This window comes from Gamsiella multidivaricata (genome assembly GCF_025024155.1).
Source record: "Gamsiella multidivaricata strain RSA 2152 chromosome Unknown BC939scaffold_100, whole genome shotgun sequence".
NCBI lineage: Eukaryota > Fungi > Mortierellomycota > Mortierellomycetes > Mortierellales > Mortierellaceae > Gamsiella > Gamsiella multidivaricata.
In genome coordinates, this window is record NW_026251808.1 from 43413 (window position 1) to 67386 (window position 23974).

Consider the following 23974-nt stretch of genomic DNA (forward strand, 5'->3'; position numbering starts at 1 on the left):
GGGGATAGGGGTGGGGTACGTAAACATTACTGCGATTGTCCCGCTTACCCTGGCTGTTTGGGTGTGCAGCAGGATGTCGTTGCGCTGTCTCCTATTTGGCTGCTCCCCCCGCTGCAATGGTGGGTTTGGGTGTTTGATGTCATTTTTACGTACAGAATGCATGTGTCCATGTGTCCGTCCTTGGTCATCTCTTTTGTTTTTTCCCATCCCTGACCCTCGTTCCTTATTCAATCGACAAGGCCCAATTCAATCGACAGAGACCAATTCAATCGGGCCGTTGATTTGCGTATTGAACGGCCCACTGAATCGAACTCAAAGTGGGAAATCTTAATTGGAATATTTATTGTTTTATTTTTTATTTTTTCGTGTCGCTGCCTGGACGCATCGAACACACCCCTCCCTCTCTCTTCCTCTCTCCCTCTCTCTCTTTCCTTCGTTGCCGATACTGTCTCGTCGTTGTTCCTCGCCATCTCGCCACCCCCTATCTGCTGCAGTGCCCCGCTCGATACGAAACCCCGTCCAGTCGATACACAGCTCACCATCCGTGTGGTTCACTCGACAGAAGGTGTTCTGTTGTCCTGTTGCGAGAGAGAGAGAGTGCGTGTGTGTGCGCGGGGTATGTAGGGAGTGCCGGAGTAAGTCTGTGCTGTGCAAAGTGTGTTTTCCCCTGTCTCACTTTGGGTAACCCTGCCCAGACCATCCTTCCATCGTCCACTCTACTCCATCGACCTCCTTCACCCCACCACCAAGACAAGTCAAGTCAGGACAGGACAGGACAGGACAGGACAGGACAGGCCTTCCACTTCCCCTGTCTATCTCCCGCTCTTCTCTTCTTTTGAACTCCGTTTATCCTACACATCCAAAGGGGCACGCAACGTGTTCGTTCTCTGTTCCCCTTCCTCTCGCGCAACTTCGCGCAGCCCTCCTTCACGCCTCCACCCACCCCTGTTCTCTCACTCAACAGCCAGCAAAAGGGATTGCCCCGGACAAGCCGAGCAAGGCTAGCGTGGTTTACTCTGTTCTTTACCCCTTGGTCTACCCCTGTGCTCCTCCTTGGGACAGATGGTGCCGTTTCCTGGCCAGTCAGAAGAAGATAAATTCACCCGCCCAATATTCGGTAACAGACACGGCCGGCCTTGACCAAACCGATCCAATGATGTGCCTTACACACTCACTAGACTACAACCCCCACGCATAACGCACCGTGGTTTTTGACTCGATCCATTTCCTGTTCTGTCTGAACAATCCTCGTCATTGTTTTTTCCATACGCAGACCCATCTCTCGGTCTGCTGCAAAGTGCTGTCACTAACTGTCTTTGTATTGGCTCCTATTGAATTACTATTTCGTTCAATTGATTTTTTTTGTTGTGTTGTTGTTGTTGTTGTTCGTATGTCGCTTCTTCGCTACTTCTCGTCTTTTCGCGTTGCTTCTCTTCTTCTCTCTTCTTCCACCGCTCTCCTGCCCTTGCATCATCCACAGTGTCCCCATCAACATATCAATAGTTCCATGCAATACCCGTAATCCCCTTCTTTTCTTCACACTTTGTCTTCATCCTTTGTCTTCACCCTTTGTCTTCACACTTCATACATACCACTGTTCATTTACTCACCCACGCGCCCACTGAACCCACTTTACTCACTGACTTACTCTCATCCCGCCCTTCCGGTCTCTCTGGATTTGCATCCACTCAATTGCTTTTCAATCACCAAGCTAGGGCCCCCCCCTTTTTTTTAGGCACTCTTCTACTTTTTCTTCCTGCCTTCCTCCTTCGCCTTTGAGATCAGGCAGATATTCTTCTCCAGGCAACCAAAGCACCGGGACCATCAATGTCTCCAGCTTCAAGAAGATCTGGACCAAAGTCCGGCCCCTCTACCCCTCATCAGGACGCATCCACTCTAAACAACAGCAGCAGCAACTCTAACAACGTCGCACATTCGAGCAATCCCGATCAAGCGGGTGTTAACATGGTATCGCCAGACATTAACCTCACTAGGTTAGTAACTAGACTCCCTCCCCATACCTACCCTGAACACCCCTCCGTCGCCTCCAACTCTACTGAGTCTTCTCCTTCGCCCAATGCCTCGTCCCCGGTCTCCTCCTTGCCCTATCCTCACCACGACCCTCGTCACTATCTTCGTCCAAACCATCATTCTCCTCAACATCAACATCAACACCAATTCCAGCATCATCGCTACCCTCCTTTCAGACTTCTGACCCAGAAGGACATCTTGAAGCAGATAGTGACCCAGGGACAGGGCCAGGGCCAGGGCCAAGGCCCGGACCAGAAGATGAAGACCCAGGGTGGAAGCAAGAATAGAAGCCAGAGTGGAAGGATTGCACCTACACAGCAGAAAAAGGACAGCAGAGGCCTCAACAGCACTAACCGGCAACTCCATAACCAACCCACTAGGAGCAGCACTCGACAACCTAATACAAATACCCAAGGTAGCGATGCTCTTCAATCAACCTTAAACCCTGGCGCGCTTGCCAATCCAGACGAACCCCATGCTCAGGTTCAACTGAATATCGGCGCCGCCAACCCTTACTGGCCTGAATATCAGCAGCCGTCGCATGCGCCAGCACTTCCCCTCAACTACTATGCTTCGCCAGCACAGCACCATCAGCACGTGACAGGTGTCGCACCTCTGGACAATCGAGTACCAGTAGCTGCGCCCACATCGGCCTCAGCAGGGCCCTCGAGACCTGCACCGCCACTGCCCAAGCTCAACCAGAACCAGGTCCATGCGCAGACCCATCCCTGGAGAATTAAAGTCTACAATGCCTGTCTCGCCTGTCGTAAGAAGAAGATCAAGTGCAACGGCCAACCGACCTGCGACCGCTGCGCCCGACTTGGATTCGAATGCTCCTACATCGAGGTACCTCAGTCGCATCAGGCCAAGGGCAGACAAAACGGAAAGGCGACTACAGCAAGCGCCACTGCGACTACGAGTTTCGCCCCAGCCAAGACAATAGTTAAGGGCCCTACATCCTCAACGCTGGACCAGTCGGTGCCCCATCATCAGCAGAGCAACGTCGTCGAGACCACCAAGGATGTGCGCCAGCAGCATCGGTCCTCGATCAAGGATGCCGCCAGTGGTCCATTTCCACATTCGGCCCCTCGTCGCTCCAAGGAGTCCCTGCCTGCCAGGGAGTTGTTTGCGGATAATCGACAGCTCTCTCCCCAAGGACCGGTTGCGCAGATGCCCAGGAAGGACATACAGCCTACTGACGCAATAGCTCCTCTGGGCCCCAAGCCCATGGCTGCCTTTGTCATGGATCGGGATACGGTCATGCCGGATCTCTATCATATTCTCGTCAATAATGTCTCCATTCTCAACGTATCCAAGTACACGCAGTCGTCAGCACAAGCAGCCTCATTCACAGCAAGACCAGAAGGGGGTGCGGTCTTGATGGATATGGATCAGCTCAATCTCACGTTGGCCTCGCCCGTAATCCCAACGTTCACGGTTCTGAATTCTGATCATGCTGACCCAGACCACCACCATTCATCCTTCCAAAGGGACCCTGCAGTCACTTCTTTTCTTGATCAATCTACCCCCCTTGGCTTTGTTATTACCAACAAAAGCGTCATTCAGTATCTGGTTCACGTTTATTTCGAGTGCTTCCATTGTCACTGGATGTTTGTCGACAAAGAAAAGTTTTTGGCCCAACTCAGGGACCCATCTTCACCTCCCGACCCACTCTTGCTCGTCGCCATCTGTGCAGCGGGCGCCAAGTACTCGGACCACGAGGGGCTTTGTGCTGAGCCCGGCAATCTTGCGACTATTGGTGAGCAATTCTTGACCCATGCACGCATTCTCCTCCAGGATCGCTTTGATATGCCGTCGATGTCGACCTTGCAGGCACTGTTGGTCCTTTACTGGTGCCAAGTGCAGACCGGGCGCGCAAGTCTTCGTTTCATGTATGTCGGAATGGCCATTCGCATGGCACAGGAGATGGGACTGAATCGACCGGTCGACCCCAAGAATCATAAGAGTGTTGACGAGAGAGAGGTCCAGATCAGAAAGATAATCTGGTGGTCGTGCTACCAGGCCGACCGATGGACTTCAGCTGCGCTAGGCAAGCCAATGGTAAGTTGATCATGTTTGGATGTTTACATTGCTAGGAAATGGCATAGACGTATTGTGGAGCTACATTTGACCGACTTTTCTCATCTTCTGTTCCCCAAGGTAATCAGCGATGTCGACTGTCTTGTGGATTACCCAGTCAGTCTGAACGAGAGCGAGCGGTATCGTGTCCAATCTTTCTGCCATATGACGGACCTCGCCAAGATTCTTGGAAATATTATCTTGAATCTTTACACGTCGACCAATGCCGCCACTTGCTCCTCGTCCGTATTTTCGCACATGGATCAGTCGCTCTCTCAATGGATCGAGTCCATGCCCTCGGTCTTGGCTGAGCAAGAGGATGTCCTGACTACACCCGCTTCTCTTGACAGTGTCAGCACGCCGTCAGGACGCACGAGCTCTCAGCGCACAAAGCCATCGACTGCTACTGCGACACCGGTTATTCCTCACCAGGAAGCCTCCACAGGATCTTCGACTGCTTCGAAACCAACAGCAGGGCCGTTGGGATACTATGCACTTCTCTTTCACACTGTGCGTATCATGCTCTTCCGACCATTCCTCCACAACAGCGCACTTGCGCCAGTGCTGCCTCTCACGCTGCAGTCTCCTCTGAGTCGATGCCGCGAATCAGCGGCCGCCATTTCGGAGATGGCAGAGAATATGGTGTCGGAGCAGCGGTCCTACCGACAGCTTTTCAATTCGATCCACCTTTCGCTGTGCGCTGCAGCGACCGTGCACCGATTCGTGATTGCATCTCCGCAAGCGCAATCGGTCTCCCAACAGCCAAAAGGCCCTGAATCGAGCGATGGTGAGTGCTGTTGATCTTAAGTTTTCCTCTCGTAAAAAAAAAAAAAAGTTGTGTCGCTAATAGACGCTCCATTGCTTCACCTTTACTTGGCCGGTTGCAAGGTCGCGATGATTCCATGGCACCGTCTGGCGTGACCTCGACTTCCAATCCGTTGCCCGCGACTCTGTCAAAGGCGTCGTCGCACGCCAAGACCGATCTTTATTATCTAACGCTCCTCCTCCGCATCCTTCAGAACTGTTGTCGTTTCTCGGTCGAAAAGAACAATCTGCGGAACATCATCAACGGCTACCTGCCTCAGAACCACCTTAATCCACAGGACTTGGCCTGGGCCAAGGAAGAAATCAACAAGCCCTTTGCAATTATGCCCTTTTCGATCAAGATGTCTATGCAGACGCCATCTGGATCAAAGTCGATGGTTGCGCTCAACTTGTCAGCGCCAGAACCGCGTACTCCACCGAGGGTACAGCAGCCTCAGCCTTCATCAGCGCAGCGAATAGTGTTACCGCCCCAGCTAGTTCCTCAGCAGCAGCGACAGCAGGGTCTCTCGGCTCCGCAATTTCAGGCACAGCAGTATCAGCAGTATCAAATGCAGTTGCGGCGGCACCAGCGAGATCAGCAGCAGACCAAGCAACAGGCGCAAACAAGGCGTCTTAATGCATCCATAGAAGACATGGTACCCAGCACAAGTCACAATCAATCTCATGGTACTTATATTCCAGGCCCTGCTTCTCCAGACGACCTTCGCCAAGCCCAGACTCGATCTGGTAGTAGGTCTTCTTCAATGAGCGAACCTCCTGGATATGTCGCCACTGTAGGACCGAATACATTCTCCAATACGGTCACCGCTGAGCAGCAGCAGCTTGAACAATATCAGCGCGATTTGGACTTATTACAGCAACAACATCGCATTCAGCAGTCTGAGTTGACTCAACACCACCAGCAACAGGCACTACAGTTGGAGCAGGCGCAGTTGTATCAACAGCAGCAACAGAATCATCAGTATATGCATCAAAGTCAACAGCGCCCACAGGAAATGTTTGGTCAGCAACAGCAGCATTCTGAGGATGCTTCCGGTCCGTCGCATCAAGACTCCCTTCGGGGTCGACCTTCGGTCAGCGGGATCATGAGCCCAAAGAGTCCATACTCTAAGCTGCCGGATCATGCCGTTGCTTGTAACAAGCGTCAGAGCGAGGTCCTTTCGAAGAAGAAGCAGGCCAGGCAGAAGCAGCATGATACATCGCAGCAGCAAGATCGACAACAACAGTCTCAGGATCATGACCAAGGACAGCAGGAACATCAGCGCCAGGCAAGGCAGCAACAGCAACAGGCACATGATTACCCACAGACAGACAGCTACATGGCTGATGCATCACCGCCGAATGTGGGCCCAGGGCTGACTCTGGCATCGCTTTCGGGGATGGCGGATGGCAGCGACGAGTTTATGGCGAATAATTCTGCAGCCGCCTCTGGTAATGCAATATATTTCTTATCCGCGGTCTGATTGTAAATGACTCTCGATACACATCCTCGGTAACTAACCTGCTCTTGAGTCCTCATTTGCCCACTATATCTTCCGAAAACACACTATTCCTGCGTCTCGCTCGCACGGCTCGTATGTGTGCCTTATCCCGATTTCGCTTCTACGGCTGCGCGGCTATGTCGACTTTTCCATCCTCGGTTGATGATGCGAATGGCAATCCCAACCTTGATTACTGGGATATGAATAATAATGATAATGATACGGATACGAATGTTGAATAACGTCTTTATGATAATACTGATAATACCGATACGGAATCTCGCTTCATATCTCCATGGTTTGTTGTCTCCAACTATAGTCATCAGCAGCCATGTCACTGGCGCCACAGATCTCTCGGGCACTAGTGGGGTAGCCAATTTGGACGAACTGTTGAGTATTGAGGCTACTGGATACTACTCTGAGATGTCCGCTACCAACACTGGAAGTGATTACGGTAATATGGATTCGACTACTATGCCACTCACGGGACCTCCGTCTGTGGAAGGTCAGAATCGGACCCATTTCGCCGGATCCCCCACCGAGTCCAACCGGTTCTGGTTCACACCCCAGCAGCAGTCATCTGCCACGGGTAGCAGCACCAGTAGCAACCCCAACGGTAGTCAAGGTCGTAGCACGCACTCGCATCGAAGCTCGATCAATGAGAACATTAGTAGTGGTAGTCTCCAGCATATCCTTACTAATAGCAGCAGGAACAGCAATAACAACAACAACAGCAGTAGCAGCAGCAACAATAGCGACAACCAGGGACGGTTTCAGGGCGGTTCGATGATGATGGTGCCTCAAACGATGGACATGGGAGCAACTTGGCTTGGGTTCAACTATTCTGGCAGCTCCAATCAGCTGCCGCCCATGCATGGTCCTCCGTCGCCCGTGGCTCGACAAGGCGATAGTCCTGTCGGCTACCATTACTATCCCTATATGTTCTCGTATGCCCCTCAGCAGCCGGTCCCGCACTTGGGTCAGCCACAAGGCATGCCTTATGCGGCCTACCACACGATAGATCGATCGGTTGCATATACGCCTGCTCTTCCGTATATATACACAACGGACAGTACTGGAGCGATGGGCATGTATGTCCCAACACCGGGGCCTCAGAACCCTCGGGGACAACCAGTGTTGGATGCCCCTGATATGGCTTGGCAGCAGCATTCGCAGTTTGCGGGACCACAGCAGCAGGCGATAGTTGACTCGCAGCTTATGCAGCAGCATCAGCGTCAGCGTCAGCAGCATCAGCAACAGGAGCAGCAGGATCAAACGCAGCAGATGTATTCGCCGATATTGCCAAACCAGATGTACTCTATCCCACAACAGAGGGGACAGCAGCAACAGTCGTCTCAACAACAGCAACAGCAACAGCATAAGGAGCAGAGGCAGCAAGCTCGTCTTACCAAGTTCAAGCACCATGGCTCGGCACCGCGACAAGCTCAATCGCAGCAACAGAAACAACAGCAAACTCAGAAACATAACCGAACGGAGCAACACCAAGTCCGGCATCCTTCTGCGACGTTGTTGCCGCCGTTGCCTCAAACGGCGTACCGAGATGATAACGGTTGCGCCGAAGCTGGAGGGCTAACATTCTCGCCAGCCTCGTCGAATTCAACTTTGGTTAACACGACAAGCAATGCGTCGAACAACAGTAGCCAGCAGGAGAGCGGTAGCAGTAGTGGTGATGGCCACTTACCAAGCCGTGAGACGAGTAGTGGTGCAGAATCGACGGGTCAAAGTACTTCAACGCAGTTTGAGAGTGGCGGGCAGTTATCGTCCTCAGGGATGTCGGGGTCAGAACGGTCACCGACGGTTGGGTCGAACGAGATTTCGTCGAATTCGGAATCGCCAAACTCGACGGAGGATGCATCGAACTCGAACGAGTCGGGTTCGTCGTCTGAGAACAATGGCGACTCGCGAGCGTCGTCTGCCGACGTGGCTACATCGTCCTCTGGCGCTGGAGCCGGTGGAGGTGGTAATAGCGGTGGCGGCGGTGGTACGACCGACGGGAGTAACAGCGGAGGCGGCAGTGCCGGTGGCAAGACAGGATTTTTAGGGAGCGGACGTCGTCGTCGTGGCAAGAAGTCGATTTCGCATGCAGGATCTGCGGACTCGTCGACTTCGTCGTCGAATGCGACAGGGTCTTCGGCTTCAGAACAGCCAGCCCAGGGTCGACACTATCGTGCGCATCATCAGGCGCAAGAAGGCGAGGGAAGTAGTAGAAGCGGTGGATCTCACCAGAACGGTGTTCATCGCAAGCACAAGAGCAAGTACCGATCCTCAAGCGCTGAGGACTCTGTCAGCGCGATGGAGGGATCTACGGCTGGTAGCGGCAGCGGTGGCGACGGGTCCAAGTCCGACTATCACAATCAGTCGAGTTCGTCAAGTGGTAGAAGCGATAACGGCGGTGGCGGCAATAGTGTACGAGGAGCCGGTGGACACGGTGGGGCAGACAGCGACAGCACCGGTAGCGGCTCTGGATGTGTCTCTGGATCGAACGAACCTTCGAGCAAGAGAACCGCAAGCAGGTCAGGGATTAGAGGCGGTTCTGATGGCGGTGGTGGAGATGGCAGCACCACCGGCGGCTCCAGCAAGGAACGATCGATTGTAAAGGAAAAGGTAAAGGCGGCAAAGGAAAGTCGTCCGGCAACAACACATTCTCCAAAGCAGTACAGAAGCAGCAACAGCAACAGCAGCAGCAACAGCAGCAGCAGCAGCAATAGCCATAGCAGCAGCAATAGCCATAGCAGCAACAGCAGCAACAGCAGCAGGCGAAACAGGCGCAGCAGAAAGGATAGCAGTAGCAAACCCAGACTCAGCCAAAGACGTGACAACAACGAGAGCAGAGAAAACTAATCAAGAAACGTGTAACGTTCTTTTCTTCTTTTCGTCTTCTTGTCTTCGTATCCTTTGACTTTTCTATCTTTGAGCCCCCCTCTTTTGCTCCTCCTCGATAAGTTCGGATTTCTTGAACAAGCATGGACCTTAGAGCGTTCTTCGTCCCACTCCAAGCAGCCTTTACCTCCCAAGCAATGCACTTTACCACTGCAAAATGAATCACTTTTGTCCAAGGCTGACCAGTTCTTACCGTCAACCACTTGCCCATGATTAAAGCATTTGTAATAAAAAATATTAACTATATTAAGAAGAGTTGCCTGCCCTTTCATGATATCGAAAGCCGAGGCAAGAACTTGCAGGGCCCTACATCTGGAGCATATCTGGCATGGCATCATGGCATACTGGCGAAGCAGGGTCTCGGAGACTGGGAAGACTGGGAAGGAATGCTGGGCAGTGGGCGGTTCAGCAGCAGTGGAAGTAGCCACATCAATTCCTTGTTCTCGTTCGGCATACCGTTTCCTCAGATAATCAAACCTGAGGTTGACAAACTATCACAAATTCATTAGGCTCAACGGGGCTATGTTCAACTGATCCCCCACTGTCCTAGTCCTTCGACTGTACACTGTTTGGTGTTTTTGATGCGTGCGACCAAGAGTGGATGAAACTGCTTGAAGTAGTCAGTTCAGTCATCTGGAGGAGGGCAATTTACTTGGGCTTTGGGCATCTACTTAATCATGATAGATGTACATGGGTATGCGTAGGCCACGAACGCCTTTTCTTTATTCATTGGTACTGCTTAAGAAAAGAGAGAGAGAAGATATGTATGTATGTTCATTTTATGCAAGTCGCTTGTAGCCAATTCCAAAGATGAGTGCGATGACAATCCACTTGATGTGCCTCCAGACAAAGTTCCTCTTGAACCTGGGCACAGATTCGAGGAAGACACGGGCAAGACGCAGGTTGTTCTTGGTGTAGGGCGCATAGCGGACGGCGAGCGCAGCCTCAAAGACCGGATTCGTGGTCTTGATCATAGCCGAGCGCTCATGGGTGAAGGCATCAAAGGACTTCTTGCCGTGGTAGTTGCCCATGCCCGAAGATCCAATACCTCCAAAGGGCAGATGTCCCTCCGTGACATGGAGCAGGCACTCGTTGACAGAGACGGCTCCCGAGCGGGTGTGATCAATGACCTTCTTCGAGAACTTCTTGTTATCGGAGAAAATATAGAGCGACAGGGGATCGTCCTTCGAGTTGATATACTCGATCGCATCGTCCACATCTGCGACACGAATCACAGGCAGGAGTGGTCCAAAAATCTCGTCCTCCATGAGCTTGTCCTCGCGGTCGACGTTCAAAACGACCGTCGGGGCGATGTAAAGATCCTTCTCGTCTGACTGTCCGCCAATCACGACCTCTCCCGACTGGTTCTCGTTCAAGACCTTCATCAGACGGTGCCAGTGGCGGTTATTAATCACGCGTGCATAATCCGGTGAGTTCTGGGGATTGGTGCCGAACATCTCGATCAAGACCTTCTTGAACACTGGAATGAACTTTTCCTCTCCCTTTTGCGTCAACAACAGATAGTCGGGAGCAACGCATGTCTACAAACGGAGAGCAAATTACAATGATTTAGTGTAAACTCTGGATAAATAACGTTCATCAGAATGAATAGATGTACACGTAAAAGATTCGTTGTCAGGATGACCATGATCCGTACCTGACCAGCATTGAAGGTCTTGCCGAAGGCAATGCGTCTGGCGGCGACAAGCATGTTGGCGTTCTCGTCAATGACCGCCGGGGACTTGCCTCCTAACTCCAGAGTCAAGGGTGTCAAGTGCTGAGAGGCGGCCTTCATGATGATCTTGGCAACCGTACCGTTACCGGTATAGAAGATATGATCCCACTTGTGCTCCAACAACTTGGTCGTCTCATGAGCAGCACCGTTAACGATGATGTAGGCGCGGCTGTCAAGATAGCGGGGGAACAACTCTGTAAGGAGTTTGGCGGTGTGGGGGGCCAGCTCTGAGGGCTTGACTACGGCCGTGCAGCCGGCAGCCATGGCGCCGGCCAAGGGGCCAAAGGTCAAGAAGACAGGGTAGTTCCAAGGCGAAACGATGAGCGCGGCACCTGTTATTATTTCATTATTTTGGACCCCCAAGAGAGTGGTGCGTTAGAGTTATTTTGCACTCTACTTGTTTCCGCATGTGAGATTTCTGGGCATTTTGGATGGGATGTTTGTACACTTTATGCGAAATGCACGGCAATGCTCACAATGCACACCACCGTTTTCTAGTCCGTGGTACACTAGGTCTACTCCCTCTTTGTTCGCTTCGGTATTCAGCAACAGGGCCGTTTGTATCGATCGACCCTTCTCCGTATCCCCATCCTCGCCACATCACGCTGCAGCCATTCAAGAGAGAAGGGGCAGTGTGACAACTGTCGCGCTGCATGGTAAGGTAGCCGGATAGGGATTGAGATAGATGGATGACACAGACAGCCCAATCAACGGGATATTAAATATGTCTCCTAAACCCGAAATGCACCCTGGCCCCCATCCTATGTGGGGTTATTCATTGATAGAATGTACGCTTGCTTAGACTTACCCTTGGGTTCCTTGCGGACAAGACAGGTGACGCCATACTTGTTGATGAGCGAGGGCTCAATGTACTCGTCCTTAGCCCACTCCTCGAGATGCTCGAGGGCATCGTTGATCTCCTCTTTGGAAGGGAAGAGCTCACCGAGACAGGTCTCGTTACGGTGCTTGTGCAGGTCCTTGTAGATGGCATCGATGATCTGTTCGACGTTGTCGTCGAGGAGGCGCCAGAGCTGCTCGAGCTGATGGCGACGGAACTTGAGAGGCCTTGTGTATCCGGCCTTGTAGGTCTGGCGGCAGGTCTCGATGGCCTAGAAAGAGGCAAGGAAGAGGTTTAATGGCAAGATTCTTTGGCCTTGATGGTTGGTACCAAGGACTATATACCTGACTGATCTCAGCGTCGTTGCTGAAGCGGAGGATGGAGGAGGTCATGACTAGAGGCGAGAGGTGTGTTTTCAAAAAAGGAGGAATGCAGAGATGGGATGGAGGGCAATGGCGAGAATGAAAAAGACAGAAAGAAGGAGCAGCCCTAGTCTTAGTAAGAATTGAAGCCGAAATACCAGCCCCGGCTCACCGCAGAAATGCTTGCGCGGTTCACACGCATCCGGCTAAAAAATCTGTCGGTTCATATCTCCACTTCTCCAGGCAGCATTACTGTTAAAACGAACGCTGTTCGGACCTTTGCCGATCGATCGGGCGGGAAGCGCATTCGCTTTAATGCCCACACAGCGTGAAGAGGATATGTCACGCCCATACAACACACGCATGTCCGTCGTCGAATGTCGAGCGCTCACAAAAAAACCTCCGGACTAAATCAAGACTAGGAATAGAGATTTTGTGCAGCTTGCATGCAAAATAAACCCTGCGCTCATGTCCATGCTCGTTTATTTTTAATAACGCTATCTTACACACTTGCAAAGACATCATTCAACAGGGTACAAGGTTCGGGTCTAAGACCGTCCACGGATGGCCTCCCCACTTTGCGTCACGATTGATGATGACGGTCCATAGTTGTAGCCATGCGAGCCAAGCGACTGCTGTTGTGGGGCATACAGTGGTGATGGTCCATGTTCGTGTACTTGTGAGTGGGCCTGTGCATGCGGGAATGGGTCTGTCTGTTGATGCGATGAAGCAGGACCAAGTGTCTGTGTCATAGGTTCTGGATGGTGCTGGTATTGCGGTTGTGCATAACGTTGTTGAGCATGGTACGCTTGCTGCTGCTGCTGATGATGATACTGCGATTGATAGTGTTGATGTTGTTGTTGCTGCGGTTTGGACTGATCAACAGAATCCGGATGCGCCTGCGTATGAGATGAAGAGGCTCCATGTCCTCCTGACCCTCCTGGTTCTCCCGGCACTGGTCCTGGCCCTGCAGGATGTACATACTCATGGCTCTGTGTCCTTCGGCTACCATGTACCCCATACGAGTCAGGTCCAGAGCTATTTGGGACATTGCTCTGAGCAGTCGTGTAGTGGGACCCTTGTGTAATATCGTAATTCTCGTACTGTCCTTGTTTCCTGCCTTGACCTGCTCTGAAGACTGCAACCGGAGGACTACTCGACTGCGGACCAGGTCCAGACGTATGGCCAAGAGGCATAGCTGCCGTACTCAATGAATAAGGAGGTCTAGGGATACCGGACGACGAGATCGAACGGCCATGTCCGTACGAAGACCGATTTTCGTGGCCATAGTCCAGTGATCCCGATCGGGAAGCTGTGCCTTGTCCCATGCCCAACACAGGGCCCCGGGGATGGTTTGTATATGCGGGCACAGATGAACTGCCTCTTACATAATGTCCACTTGCCTCAGATCCTGAGACTGGCAAAGAGGCGCCATCCTGACTATGATATGGAGGATATCCAGAAAACTCTTGATCCAAATGGAGTGTCACCTTCTCACCCTCGCGCTCTCGATGAAAGGCGCTCTCGACCGGTGAATGTCCATGCGTCTTGGGAGGCAGAGATGGCCCAAGCGCAAGCTGGGGCATAGATTGCAATCGGTGGTCGTGAGCTTGCGGTGCTGAAGTCGATAACGATTCTCTGAGAGGACCCCCAGCGGCATCGCGATGTGCATGTCCCGCTGGCACCGATGCTAGCGTAGGTGTGGATCCAGGATACGGTGGGTGTCCGTACGTTGCATATCGACCATGAGAAGACACTGCCTCCTCACTGAGCGTGTGGTTGGGCGCATGGTTGCTCTCAGGACCCGCTTGCGAGATAGTCAACCCATCTGACGCAGGGTATTTTCCTCGAGACTGCGGAGGAAGTGGATGAGAGTGTGCAGGATAGGGCAGATGCGATGCCGACTGCTGCTGGAACCCTGGGAAGGACTCGTACTCAGACGACCGCCTTGGTCTTTGTGGTGCAGGCCTTTGCTGGCCGGGGTATGGATGGCCGTTCTGGAACAGATGTTCTCGTGCAGGGTGTGGCGGATACGGCGGCGGCTGAGTATTTGCGGGAAACGCCACCGCATGCTGAGACGGATCCTCCACCTGAGACCGCGGCACATAGTCAGGCCGATCAAATGCGTTGGATGATACACTTCCGCGATGGTGATCTTCAAGATACGAGGCCGGTGCATTATAGTCCATTGGTTTCTGGGTAGTCTGAACAGTATACCCCTGACGTGGATACGCGTACTTCTTTTCTGAGGGTGTTGCTCTTGAGATCAAAGGCTGGCTCTGAGGAACTCGTGAGTGCTCGTCTGCCTGATATGGTGGTCCTATCGGGTGATCTCTTACATGTCCCTGGGCAGCTACCATCCCTCGAGGACTATATGCTGCAGGCGTCTCCGGGAAAGACACGCGACGAACTCCAGCAGCACTTGGGCGCCTTGAGCCATCCTGGTACTCTGGTGCGGGATTTGGATAATGACGTCGATGTGTGGTCCCAACCGCGGCCTCATCCTCAAAAGGGCCATTATAGGTCGGCCCTGCCCTAGGTAATGAATCTACCGTCCTTTGGTCGATTTGTTGTCCTTCAATCGAGGGTCTTGACGCGGTTGGAGGGCCATAATACTGGATAGTAGGGCCATGTCGTGACAGATGTGGATTGGGAATTCCGTGCTCCTGTACTGCTGTAAGCTGGTCCTGCCCCCTGCCGCGGTACAAATCCGCTCGTTGATCTGGGCGCGTGCTGGTACTGCTTGGTTTTGCATTCAAATCCATATGGGATACGCCCTCTGCAGCCCTGTTGGCAGCGGAAAAGCGACGAGAAGCGTTCGAGTTGCCCTCAAAATGTCCATGATGCGGTTGCTGCTGACCGTATGCCCCAGGAACTGGTCTTGATCTGTCTTGATAGTCAGCACGTTCCTGCATCTGGCTTCCTCCCCACTGTCCACCTCTAGTGTCTTGACTGGCTGGATGCTCCGACTTGTTCCCGAGCGCTGCATTTTTCTCGCGTCTGAACTCGATGGTTCTGATCCCTGAGGCGCGACGCTTTGATGTTTGAGGTGCGCCTGTCGCGGCTGTTGACTTCTCCTCATCATCCTGCGACTCGGGCAGCTCAGCGGCATCTCTCTGTTGCGACTCTGTAGGACTCTGTGACGTTGGTACGGTCAAATATTCACCCCGGCTCCTCCTTGACGATTTTTTTTTGTCATATTGTTAGCTAGATGCTTTAGAGAAATGGGCACACACTGGACAAAAAAGCAAAAGATACTTACTTTTTCGGCCGAACTTCTTTTCGTATCCTGATCTTCAAACCCTGCTCTGCAAAGTATTGGGACAGCTGCGTCGATTCTATTATGAGGTAATGTTGTACTCATGTTGTAAACATAAAATAATATCTATAACAATATGCTGCGTAGATATAGCCTTCACATTGAAAACTGGAATGGTAGGTACCTTCCATGCCAGGGAACTTTTTCGCAGAATAGACGACCAGTGGATCAGAGATCACAAACGCACAGAAATGCACGTCCTTTCTGTGTACGTTTTAAAACACAAAAGAATCACCATTTGAGAGTCAGAAGGAATGCAAGTTAGCATTATTATTGAATGGGGTCTATCGATGATGCTTACCCGACCATCTCGTAGAGACAGAACTTGAGGCGATAGGTCCCCTCCATCCGCACAGAGAGATCTGGAAAGACAAAGAAGCCGGACTCTGTGCCGCCGTCCTCAAAGTCTTTGAGGGGATAGAGCGAGGACACTGAGGACCCTGTGGTGGCCTTGGTCCTGTTGTCCTTGAAGAGTTGCATGTCCTCCTTGGACCGAGTGTCCTTGATCAGAAGCACATCCTCACGCGTGTCTTTCTCCACCAGGGAAGCATGCATGAAGTAATAGGGGTTCTGCAAATATGAGGTGAATGCGCCATTGCTGCAATGCCCAATGAAGGAAGGACGATAAATTGGCGGCAAAAAAGATAGTCTTTGATCAGCAATAGGATCGACGACTGCTGTGCACCCTATTATTCGCTTAACGGTATCTGCCCATTGGCGCGACACAGAGTGTACTGCCATTTGATTGCGTGCACAGCAAAGAAGACAGTACAAAGCGGATGCGATGTGTCTGTCCTTACCTCTTACTGCCACCACTTGAGGGAGGGGCCTTGACAATTAACTGGACAATTGGGGGTGGGTCAATTGGTCGTCGATCGGCTGTTTGTTTGTGTGTGTATGTTTATTCGTGGTTATCCATAGTAGAACAAGCGAGCACAGGATGATGCGATTAGTGAGAGGGCTGCTGATCGGGAAACCCAGATATGTACAACATATATAACATGTACGAAGAAAATGGAGGCAGAAAAAAGAATGCCGCGACAACAACTGCCTTTCATCTCCAAACAACACAGTGCAAACAAGATCAACGACCCACTCACATCATTGACAACAATGAGAAACAAGAAACAGGAGACAAGCGGACAACAAAAGGCAACAACAGAGCACAAGAGAACAGCAGAAGCAAATAACGGCGGCAGCGCTCAATTGGTGTGGGTAAAAAAAAAAAAGGGCTCTCATTTTGCACACTATCACTAGCGAAGCGCGCAATAACCCAGCGTTTCGGCACCAGCATCCCCCTGCTCGCGCAGCAACCTGCCTGTACGGATGGTATCAGGACGAAGGACCTGAGAGCCAACGAATGCAGGACGTGTGCTGTGTGGTGCAGGGGCACGCTTGGAATTGCTTTGGATGGTATACGAATGATGCCCTCCTTCCCGGTCGGTCAATCAGACGTGCAAAGGGCGACAAGAAACAAATAACCCGATGCATTTACGGCCACATGGGGTGCGCGACAACCCAAAACTGGATGACCAAAAGAATGGAACATGAGGGGGAGCGAAGAACGAGGATGGACACAATAATCTTTAAAAGAAATTGTTCCCTTGAATGAATGTGTAAAGGTGGAGGACTGATCCGAGGGTTTGGTTCAGATAGGTTTTCCCCTCATTCGCTGGGAAGTCTGCAAAGTATGACACTAGGGCGGAACGTTATCTGCGATCTGGGATGAGAGCACCTCTTTTTTGAAGCATAGAAACAAAACCTGAAAAAGTAGGTTCGGCAGCCTCGTCTGTTTTTGGACACCACATGTACTGACAGTGCATGGAGAATGTTGGCATAGCAGGATGAAAGGCAACCCAGAAAAATGCGTTGGAGAGAGGAAGTAGCAATTGGCAGGAAGTAAGATGAATAAGATTACGCCGACAGTGGTAATTGGCTTTAAAACGAGGCATGCCACACCGAGAACGATATAATTGCTTGTTGTGGATGATGATGTCGCTGGCATTGGCATTGACGCTGGTACCAGCGCTGGTGCTAGCTCGCAGAGGGAGGGAAGGACACCCGTATCTCCCGGTTTTTTTTCCAAGTGATTGAAATCGACTTGCCTTTTTCGCCCACACCACACATGCGCGATTGCTTGGGTTGCTGCCGGAGGATCAGTTCATAGGTGCTGAAAAGCGAAGAAAAGTTATGGAGGAGAAGAGTGCTGATGTTAGGAAGGTCGATCTCGATGCAGACCCTGGGGTCCATATGGTGGGGTGTACAGGGTTAAGGGTCAAGAGTCAAAAGTGGGAATGGGAGGTCTTACACGTTTGCCCGCTGTTCTGGATGTACTCGTTGACACACGGGGGTGAACTGGTAGGATGGGAGCTCATCCGAGGCCGGCATGTGGGATTGTGCAGGGGGTGAGGGCCACTGTGGTGTTGACTGTTCTTTTTTTCTTTGATAAAGACGTGGTTATTGTCGTATAGGGCGAATGTCGAGGTCGAGGGCCAAGGTCAATGAGGGGAAGCGACAGAGGAGCGGAGGAAGCAAGAGAGGATGAGATGAATTGGTTGAATTGGTTGAATCGGTTGGAATCCAAGGAAGGAGTGGATGGAAAGAATGGGATTCTGTTTGTCGAGGATGTGTGCTTTTTTTCTTTTTTTTTTTTCTTCTCTCTAAGTCGTCTTTAAGAGCGAGAGGGGATGTGGAGGGGGGGAGCAACGGTGGTTATGCAATTAGGTATGTCGGGGACATGGTATTCAATTGGAAGAGAGAGCGAGAGAGAGAGAGGTGGGGGTAGAGGGAAGAGATAGTGAGAGGGAGATAATGAGAGGGAGAGTGAAGGAAAGAAAGGGCAGGGGATCGTATTGGGATCGAGGAGGAACCGAGAGAGTGGGTCCTATTTTCTGGTCTACGGACTAATTTCCACAGTGCGTGGACATTGGGACTAATCATCTCTTTTTTGCTGCTCTCTCCAGACTAGGAGCATGCATACAGCCATACGCATGTACAGGTACATACAAAGTAGCCCCTACACCCCGCGCGCACACTGGGTGTTTGAAAAAGGACATGGAAGGTACATGCGCCAGCACACACTGGCATGGCATAACAAACACCCGCTCATAAATGCATGGACGGTCTGATGGTTGGATGGACACATTGGCCATTTTTATGGCACCTGAAGAACAAGCCAGTAATTCCATCCAATCGCATAGCATGGGATAGCACGGCCAGATGTGTACTGTACATGGACGTGGACTTGCGTGGAGAATGAATATCACCTTCTCTGCATAGATCTATCGGGATGGATTTACCAGAATTTGGAGCGCATGGTCCATGAATATCTCCAAGAGGTCATCTATCTGCATCCGAGGCCTGGGAGCATGGGTGTGGGGCAACTGTGGCGTATCACTGCCACATAGCCTCAGACTTCGTGCTTTACTCCACCATACATCCTACATGCAGAGACAAAACGAAGAGATAGGGGGGATTAAGGGGGCAGAAGCAAAGAAGAAAAAGGGATTGGGGCGCAGAAGCGCTTCATGGAATCAGAGCCGGCTAGTTCATTTCTCCTCCCTTCTCCTCCCTTCTCATTTCTCTTCACAAATTAATTATGGGTTCGGTCATAGTCTGCATCATGAGCGGATTGACCTAAAAAAGATCGGCGCGATCTCCTCTTCGTACTCTGATACATCGAAAGAAAATACGCAAGCCATGCACATTCTACTCATCCCGCAATTGACAACTGCTGCGAACCGCGAATCGTATGCCAGCCATGACGGAAGCATGCCATGGGGACTGGGGACTGGGGATTGGATGGGGAAAGATGGACCAGGTGCATCAGAGAAGACAGACAGGCCTATTCTTTGTGCGGGGAAGGCGCTTCATAATTGCTGTGGATTCTTTTGTTCGCTTACGCACTGTCACAGCCTATTCCACTGTGTCGGGCGTTTTTCCCTTTGCGGGAGATGCCGCCCGATTTCCCGGGGAGACTGAGACGCTTCAGCATAAAAAGAAATCGCATCCCATCCCCTTATAAAACCATTTCGAACAACAGCGACAACAGGCGAACAGTGTATCCCGGCTACTAATCCGCACTTTCACCTGTATCCACTGTCTACAGGACTCGGCCTTTTCTACTAGCCATTAGCAGCGTCCACATCCAATAGTCTAGCACTACACAAACGGATTGTTCATGGGCTCGAAAAAGAACGCACTAAGAGTCTTTAATGCATTAATGAAAACAATGTAATGCAGCTATTAGCTAGAACACGTAGGCGTAATACACAATACACTAATCATTCGTCAGGCGGGAAAGATGAGAGTCTCGAAGAGACCAAGAGAGTACAGTCGATCTGCGGACGAAGGCGACTCACAAAGTGTTGAAAAGCGTGGATGTCGATAGAAGAATGAATAGCACAGGATCCTGTCTCTACTCTTTATTACCTTGACTAATCCAAGTGCGCCTCCACACGACAGGGTCTGCTCCTAAACTACACCGCAACGATGAATTTGCCATCATAAACCAACCCTTTTATGATCCATTAAGGGATCTCCAGAACATGCCTCCCGCTTGCCCATCTCATTTCCTCTCCGGCTTCTTATCGACTGAGGTGTGCATATCAGCGCTCATGCAGGCTATCATCATACCGCCCGGTGCCATATAGTAGCATTCGACCTATTTAGCCACCTCTTCTGGATGAGAGTTCCACTTGTTGTGTGGAAAGAACAAAGTACTTTATTTTTTATTAACGCCAGATCCCCCCCAGGCGTACAGGCGTGCCACAGGCTGCATTGCCCAGTGTGGAAAGAACAAGGTACGCGACGTGGATGCGTCCTAGGATTGGCTACACGTGATGATATATTGCCTCATGGATTTCCATTGCTCTTTTTCTCATTGTGCCTGAGGGCTGTTGCAGAGCCCAGAGGAGGAAGATTACCACTCATCATCTCGCACCATCGTGCATTACATTCCTCATCCTCTTTCTCTTAACACTTCTCCACCCTTTTGCCAGTTCGGCATACTTCCCTCAAAGAGACTCAAGCAGTACGGATCAACCCCTCCTTCTTCCTCCCTCCCCATTCGAAATCAAAGACGCGTACAGGCTACTGTCATTTTTGCACGCCCTCGAGACTGACTCACCACCTTCCTACTCTCTTCGAAACTCTTTTTAGTGGAGGGTTCCTCTGAGAACACGCTCCGCCAGCGGACATCAGCACAAACAAAGCTTGCTAATCTCGACAAACGAGCTGACGACAACGATGAGATCAAGGAAGTATGGACCGTCTTGGAGGCACATTTTGCGGTATCAATTGATCCCCACAGGAATATCCAGCTGATTAGGCCATGTCCCTGTGCAATGTCACCATAGGTAATCACATCCGTATACACTCCGGCGGAACAGAGGACGTCGTTGGCAATGTTGGCTATATTGACTATTGTGGCTCTCTGCACACGCTTCTACAAGATCAACGAGCCTGATGAGGTCGTGTAAGTGACGTCTGCTTCAGTCCACTTGATCTCAATTGCAACCGAGTATTTAACTTCTAGTATCTGATAGGTTCGACGAGGTTCACTTTGGCAAGTTCGCGTCATACTACATCCGCGGCACCTACTTCTTCGATGTCCACCCACCTCTGGCAAAGATGATGCTGGGCGCCATGGGCTATTTTATCGGCTACGATGGACACTTTCTCTTTGAGAACATCGGAGACAACTACATCACCAACAATGTACCCTACATCGGACTTCGCGCACTGCCAGCATTCCTCGGCGCCATGACTGTGCCTATTGTCTATATGACCATGCGTGAGGCTGGGTATCCCGTTATAACCTGTGCCCTGGCTGGCTTTTTCATTACCTTTGGTACGGTACAGGATATCGCTTCGGACCCTGCATTATCGATCTTGACTTGTTTACTTTGTTGTTCATAACTCTAACCAAACGATGGCGTATCTCTTATCATATATTTGATCTCTTGTCTTTTGTCTGCAGACAACATGCTGGTCACCCAGACACGTCTGATCTTGCTGGATTCAATGCTCGTCTTCTTCATGGTGTGCTCCATCTACAGCTATGTCAGGTTCTACAAGACCAGGAACAAGTAAGCGCAGCAGGAAGCGTATTGCCATGGTTCATGACATGAGGCATCACTTTGGCCGCTGTGAGCCCTCATTTTATCGCTGTATTAACCTTAACTAACTTCTTCATCTTGAATAGTCCGTTCTCGGCTCGTTGGTGGGCCTGGCTACTTGCCACCGGTGTGTCTATTGCTTTGACAACCAGGTATCATATCGTAACATACAATGCGTGTTACATGTCGTTGTTCAGCAAGGCAGCGATGGCAGTACGTGAATGGCTATTAACTATCTGCCCATATCGATTGTCATATGTAGTGTCAAAATGGTTGGACTCTTTACAGTGGCTACAGTTGGGGTCGCGGTCGTATGGGACCTGTGGGTGCTCCTGGATATTCGCCGACGACTGACCATGCAGGAATTCATGAACCACTTCTGGGCCCGCGCCCTGGGATTGATTGTACTCCCTGCGGTCATCTACTTATTCTGGTTTTATGTTCACTTTGCAGTCCTTACTCGCAGTGGCCCTGGTGACGATTTTATGAGCACCGAATTCCAAGAGACCCTCCTGGGCAACACCATGGCGGATGGTCTCTGTAAGTTTACGTTCTACGCATGAATAATACTTAAAAGCGTATTTTCTTGCCAATCTATGTTATTAAGAACGTGCTAACGACTTCCTTTTATCCATGGTATTTGTTCCCTGTACCACCAGTCATTAAGTATGGCGACAACATCACTATTCGACACAAGGATACAGCCGTTTACCTTCACTCTCATCCCCACAACTATCCAAGGGTATATGACGATGGACGTATTAGCAGCGCAGGCCAGCAAGTCACCGGATATGCCCATGCGGACCCCAACAATGTTTGGCATGTTGCCAGTGGCGATCCCAACGACTCGAAAACTGGTCAGGAAGTCAAGCACAAGGATGTGATTCGCCTCTTGCACGTCACGACGTCCTCATGGCTCTTGGCCCACGATGTTGCCTCACCTACCATGACGACTAATGAGGAGATCACGACATACTCTACTGAGGAAGATGGCTCTCGTTACAATGAAACGACCTTTCAGATCATGCTCGAGAGTGGCGGAAACAAGTTGCGCACTATGGCCAGCACCTTCAAGCTGATCCATGTGGACACCAAGGTCGCTATTTGGACTCATTCGCAAAAGCTCCCCGACTGGGGCTTTGAGCAACAGGAGGTCAATGGCAACAAGAATATTATACAGAAGTCGACCCTTTGGTGGTCTGATAACATCGAAGGAACCGACCGTAAGAACTATTTGTCAGTTTTCATATCTTCCAAATGTTACCATATGTTATCTGCACTTAATAACCACGTCCAATGTTGGTGGCGTCCGAATTCGATTTTTTGAACAAATAGCGGCGGAAGTTCAAGCGGAAGAGGTCAAGCCTGTGAAGAAGCGCTCTTTTTTCCTCAAGTTTATAGAACTCCAAGGAAAGATGTTCTCGCACAACGCTGGACTAACAGGAAAGCACCCTTATCAAAGCCAACCCATTGAGTGGCCCTTCTTGACCAAGGGCATTTCTTTCTGGACTCAGGACTCTACTCGCAAACAGATCTATCTTCTCGGAAATCCTCTGGGCATGTGGATTGCTGCCGGATCACTTGCAGTCATTGTCGGTGTTGCCGGCGCTGATATTTTGAGCCGTCGTCGTGGTTTCTATCCGCTCGACCAGGGTAAGGAAGTCTTTCCTTCCCCGAATTTGTTGATTTGCTACAGCGTGCCGAAGTATGAGTTGGAAATAATTGCTAACAAGTTTGTTCTTGATGATTCTAGGCGTCCAAAAGCGTTTCTATTATGCGACAGGTTTCTTCTTTGTAGGCTGGGCATTGCACTACTTCCCATTCTTCTTAATGGGACGCGCCCTGTTCTTGCACCACTACATGCCGGCGCAGGTATTCTCGTACATAATTCTGGCAGCGGTGCATGCGTTCATGTTTACCGAGGGCGTGGACGGACCGATCTCAGAGCCCGGTCCCGAGGTGCGTCCACGTCGGCTGCAGCGGGCGGTGGTACCGGCACTAGCGTATATCAGCGCAGCAGTGCTGGCAGCAATCCATTTGGGGTCGTTCTTGTACTTTGCGCCGCTGTCGTATGGCACGAGCGCGTTGGATGTCCCTGCACTTGCTCGCCGTAAGCTGCTTCCGCAATGGGAGTTTCACTTTGCCAAGTAGAGTCGTCTCCTCATATTTCTTGCTGTCGATATCACCATTGTCGTCGCCCTCATGCATCAATAAAGTATAGTGAGTGCCTTCGTACCTGAACATGGGATATAAAGACGCCATTAATGGACGGCCTATTGTTTAG

The 23974-nt window shown here is 51.1% G+C and overlaps 4 protein-coding genes across 5 annotated transcripts; 2 read left to right on the top strand and 2 right to left on the bottom strand.

Annotated features, from left to right (window-relative positions):
• Positions 1–1827: 1827 nt before the first annotated feature.
• Positions 1828–9278, top strand: BC939DRAFT_507624 (fungal-specific transcription factor domain-containing protein; the record flags this gene model as incomplete). The annotated part of the gene is made up of 4 exons (XM_051560902.1): positions 1828–4092; positions 4192–4897; positions 4999–6366; positions 6736–9278. 4 exons carry the CDS (start codon positions 1828–1830, stop codon positions 9276–9278), a joined length of 6882 nt encoding a protein of 2293 aa, XP_051407248.1.
• A 732-nt stretch (positions 9279–10010) lies between these two features.
• Positions 10011–12448, bottom strand: BC939DRAFT_466719 (aldehyde dehydrogenase 3 family, member B1). Its single transcript, XM_051557678.1, has 4 exons — positions 12235–12448; positions 11861–12161; positions 10975–11384; positions 10011–10858 (listed from the first exon to the last, which is right to left on the bottom strand). Exons 1-4 carry the CDS (start codon positions 12280–12282, stop codon positions 10097–10099), a joined length of 1521 nt encoding a protein of 506 aa, XP_051407249.1. The 5' UTR covers positions 12283–12448; the 3' UTR covers positions 10011–10096.
• A 232-nt stretch (positions 12449–12680) lies between these two features.
• BC939DRAFT_16007 lies at positions 12681–18052 on the bottom strand. Of its 2 annotated transcripts, XM_051550278.1 has the most exons (5): positions 17677–18052; positions 16372–16450; positions 15873–16169; positions 15515–15775; positions 15348–15429 (listed from the first exon to the last, which is right to left on the bottom strand). In XM_051550278.1, exons 1-4 carry the CDS (start codon positions 17819–17821, stop codon positions 15613–15615), a joined length of 684 nt encoding a protein of 227 aa, XP_051407251.1. In that variant the 5' UTR covers positions 17822–18052; the 3' UTR covers positions 15348–15429; positions 15515–15612. The 2 variants fall into 2 exon arrangements, with proteins under 2 accessions (XP_051407250.1, XP_051407251.1); XM_051550277.1 differs by lacking the exons at positions 16372–16450; positions 17677–18052 and having other exon boundaries at positions 12681–15429; positions 15515–15590; positions 15696–15775; positions 15878–16068.
• A 2810-nt stretch (positions 18053–20862) lies between these two features.
• On the top strand, positions 20863–23957 carry BC939DRAFT_16052 (glycosyltransferase family 39 protein). Its single transcript, XM_051550283.1, has 8 exons — positions 20863–21047; positions 21118–21422; positions 21552–21660; positions 21777–21842; positions 21953–22230; positions 22350–22913; positions 23026–23343; positions 23444–23957. Exons 1-8 carry the CDS (start codon positions 20977–20979, stop codon positions 23839–23841), a joined length of 2109 nt encoding a protein of 702 aa, XP_051407252.1. The 5' UTR covers positions 20863–20976; the 3' UTR covers positions 23842–23957.
• The last annotated feature ends 17 nt before the right edge of the window (positions 23958–23974 follow it).

Coding starts and splice junctions, on each gene's coding strand:
- BC939DRAFT_16007 (XM_051550277.1), bottom strand. Junction 15,430..15,514: donor AAAGAAGTTCGGCCGAAAAA/GTAAGTATCTTT, acceptor AAAATCGTCAAG/GAGGAGCCGGGGTGAATATT.
- BC939DRAFT_466719 (XM_051557678.1), bottom strand. CDS start 12,282: ATGACCTCCTCCATCCTCCGCTTCAGCAACGACGCTGAGATCAGTCAG. Junction 12,162..12,234: donor ACGACGCTGAGATCAGTCAG/GTATATAGTCCT, acceptor GCCTCTTTCTAG/GCCATCGAGACCTGCCGCCA. Junction 10,859..10,974: donor AGACCTTCAATGCTGGTCAG/GTACGGATCATG, acceptor CTCCGTTTGTAG/ACATGCGTTGCTCCCGACTA.
- BC939DRAFT_16052 (XM_051550283.1), top strand. CDS start 20,977: ATGTTGGCTATATTGACTATTGTGGCTCTCTGCACACGCTTCTACAAG. Junction 21,048..21,117: donor AACGAGCCTGATGAGGTCGT/GTAAGTGACGTC, acceptor AGTATCTGATAG/GTTCGACGAGGTTCACTTTG. Junction 23,344..23,443: donor TTTCTATCCGCTCGACCAGG/GTAAGGAAGTCT, acceptor TGATGATTCTAG/GCGTCCAAAAGCGTTTCTAT.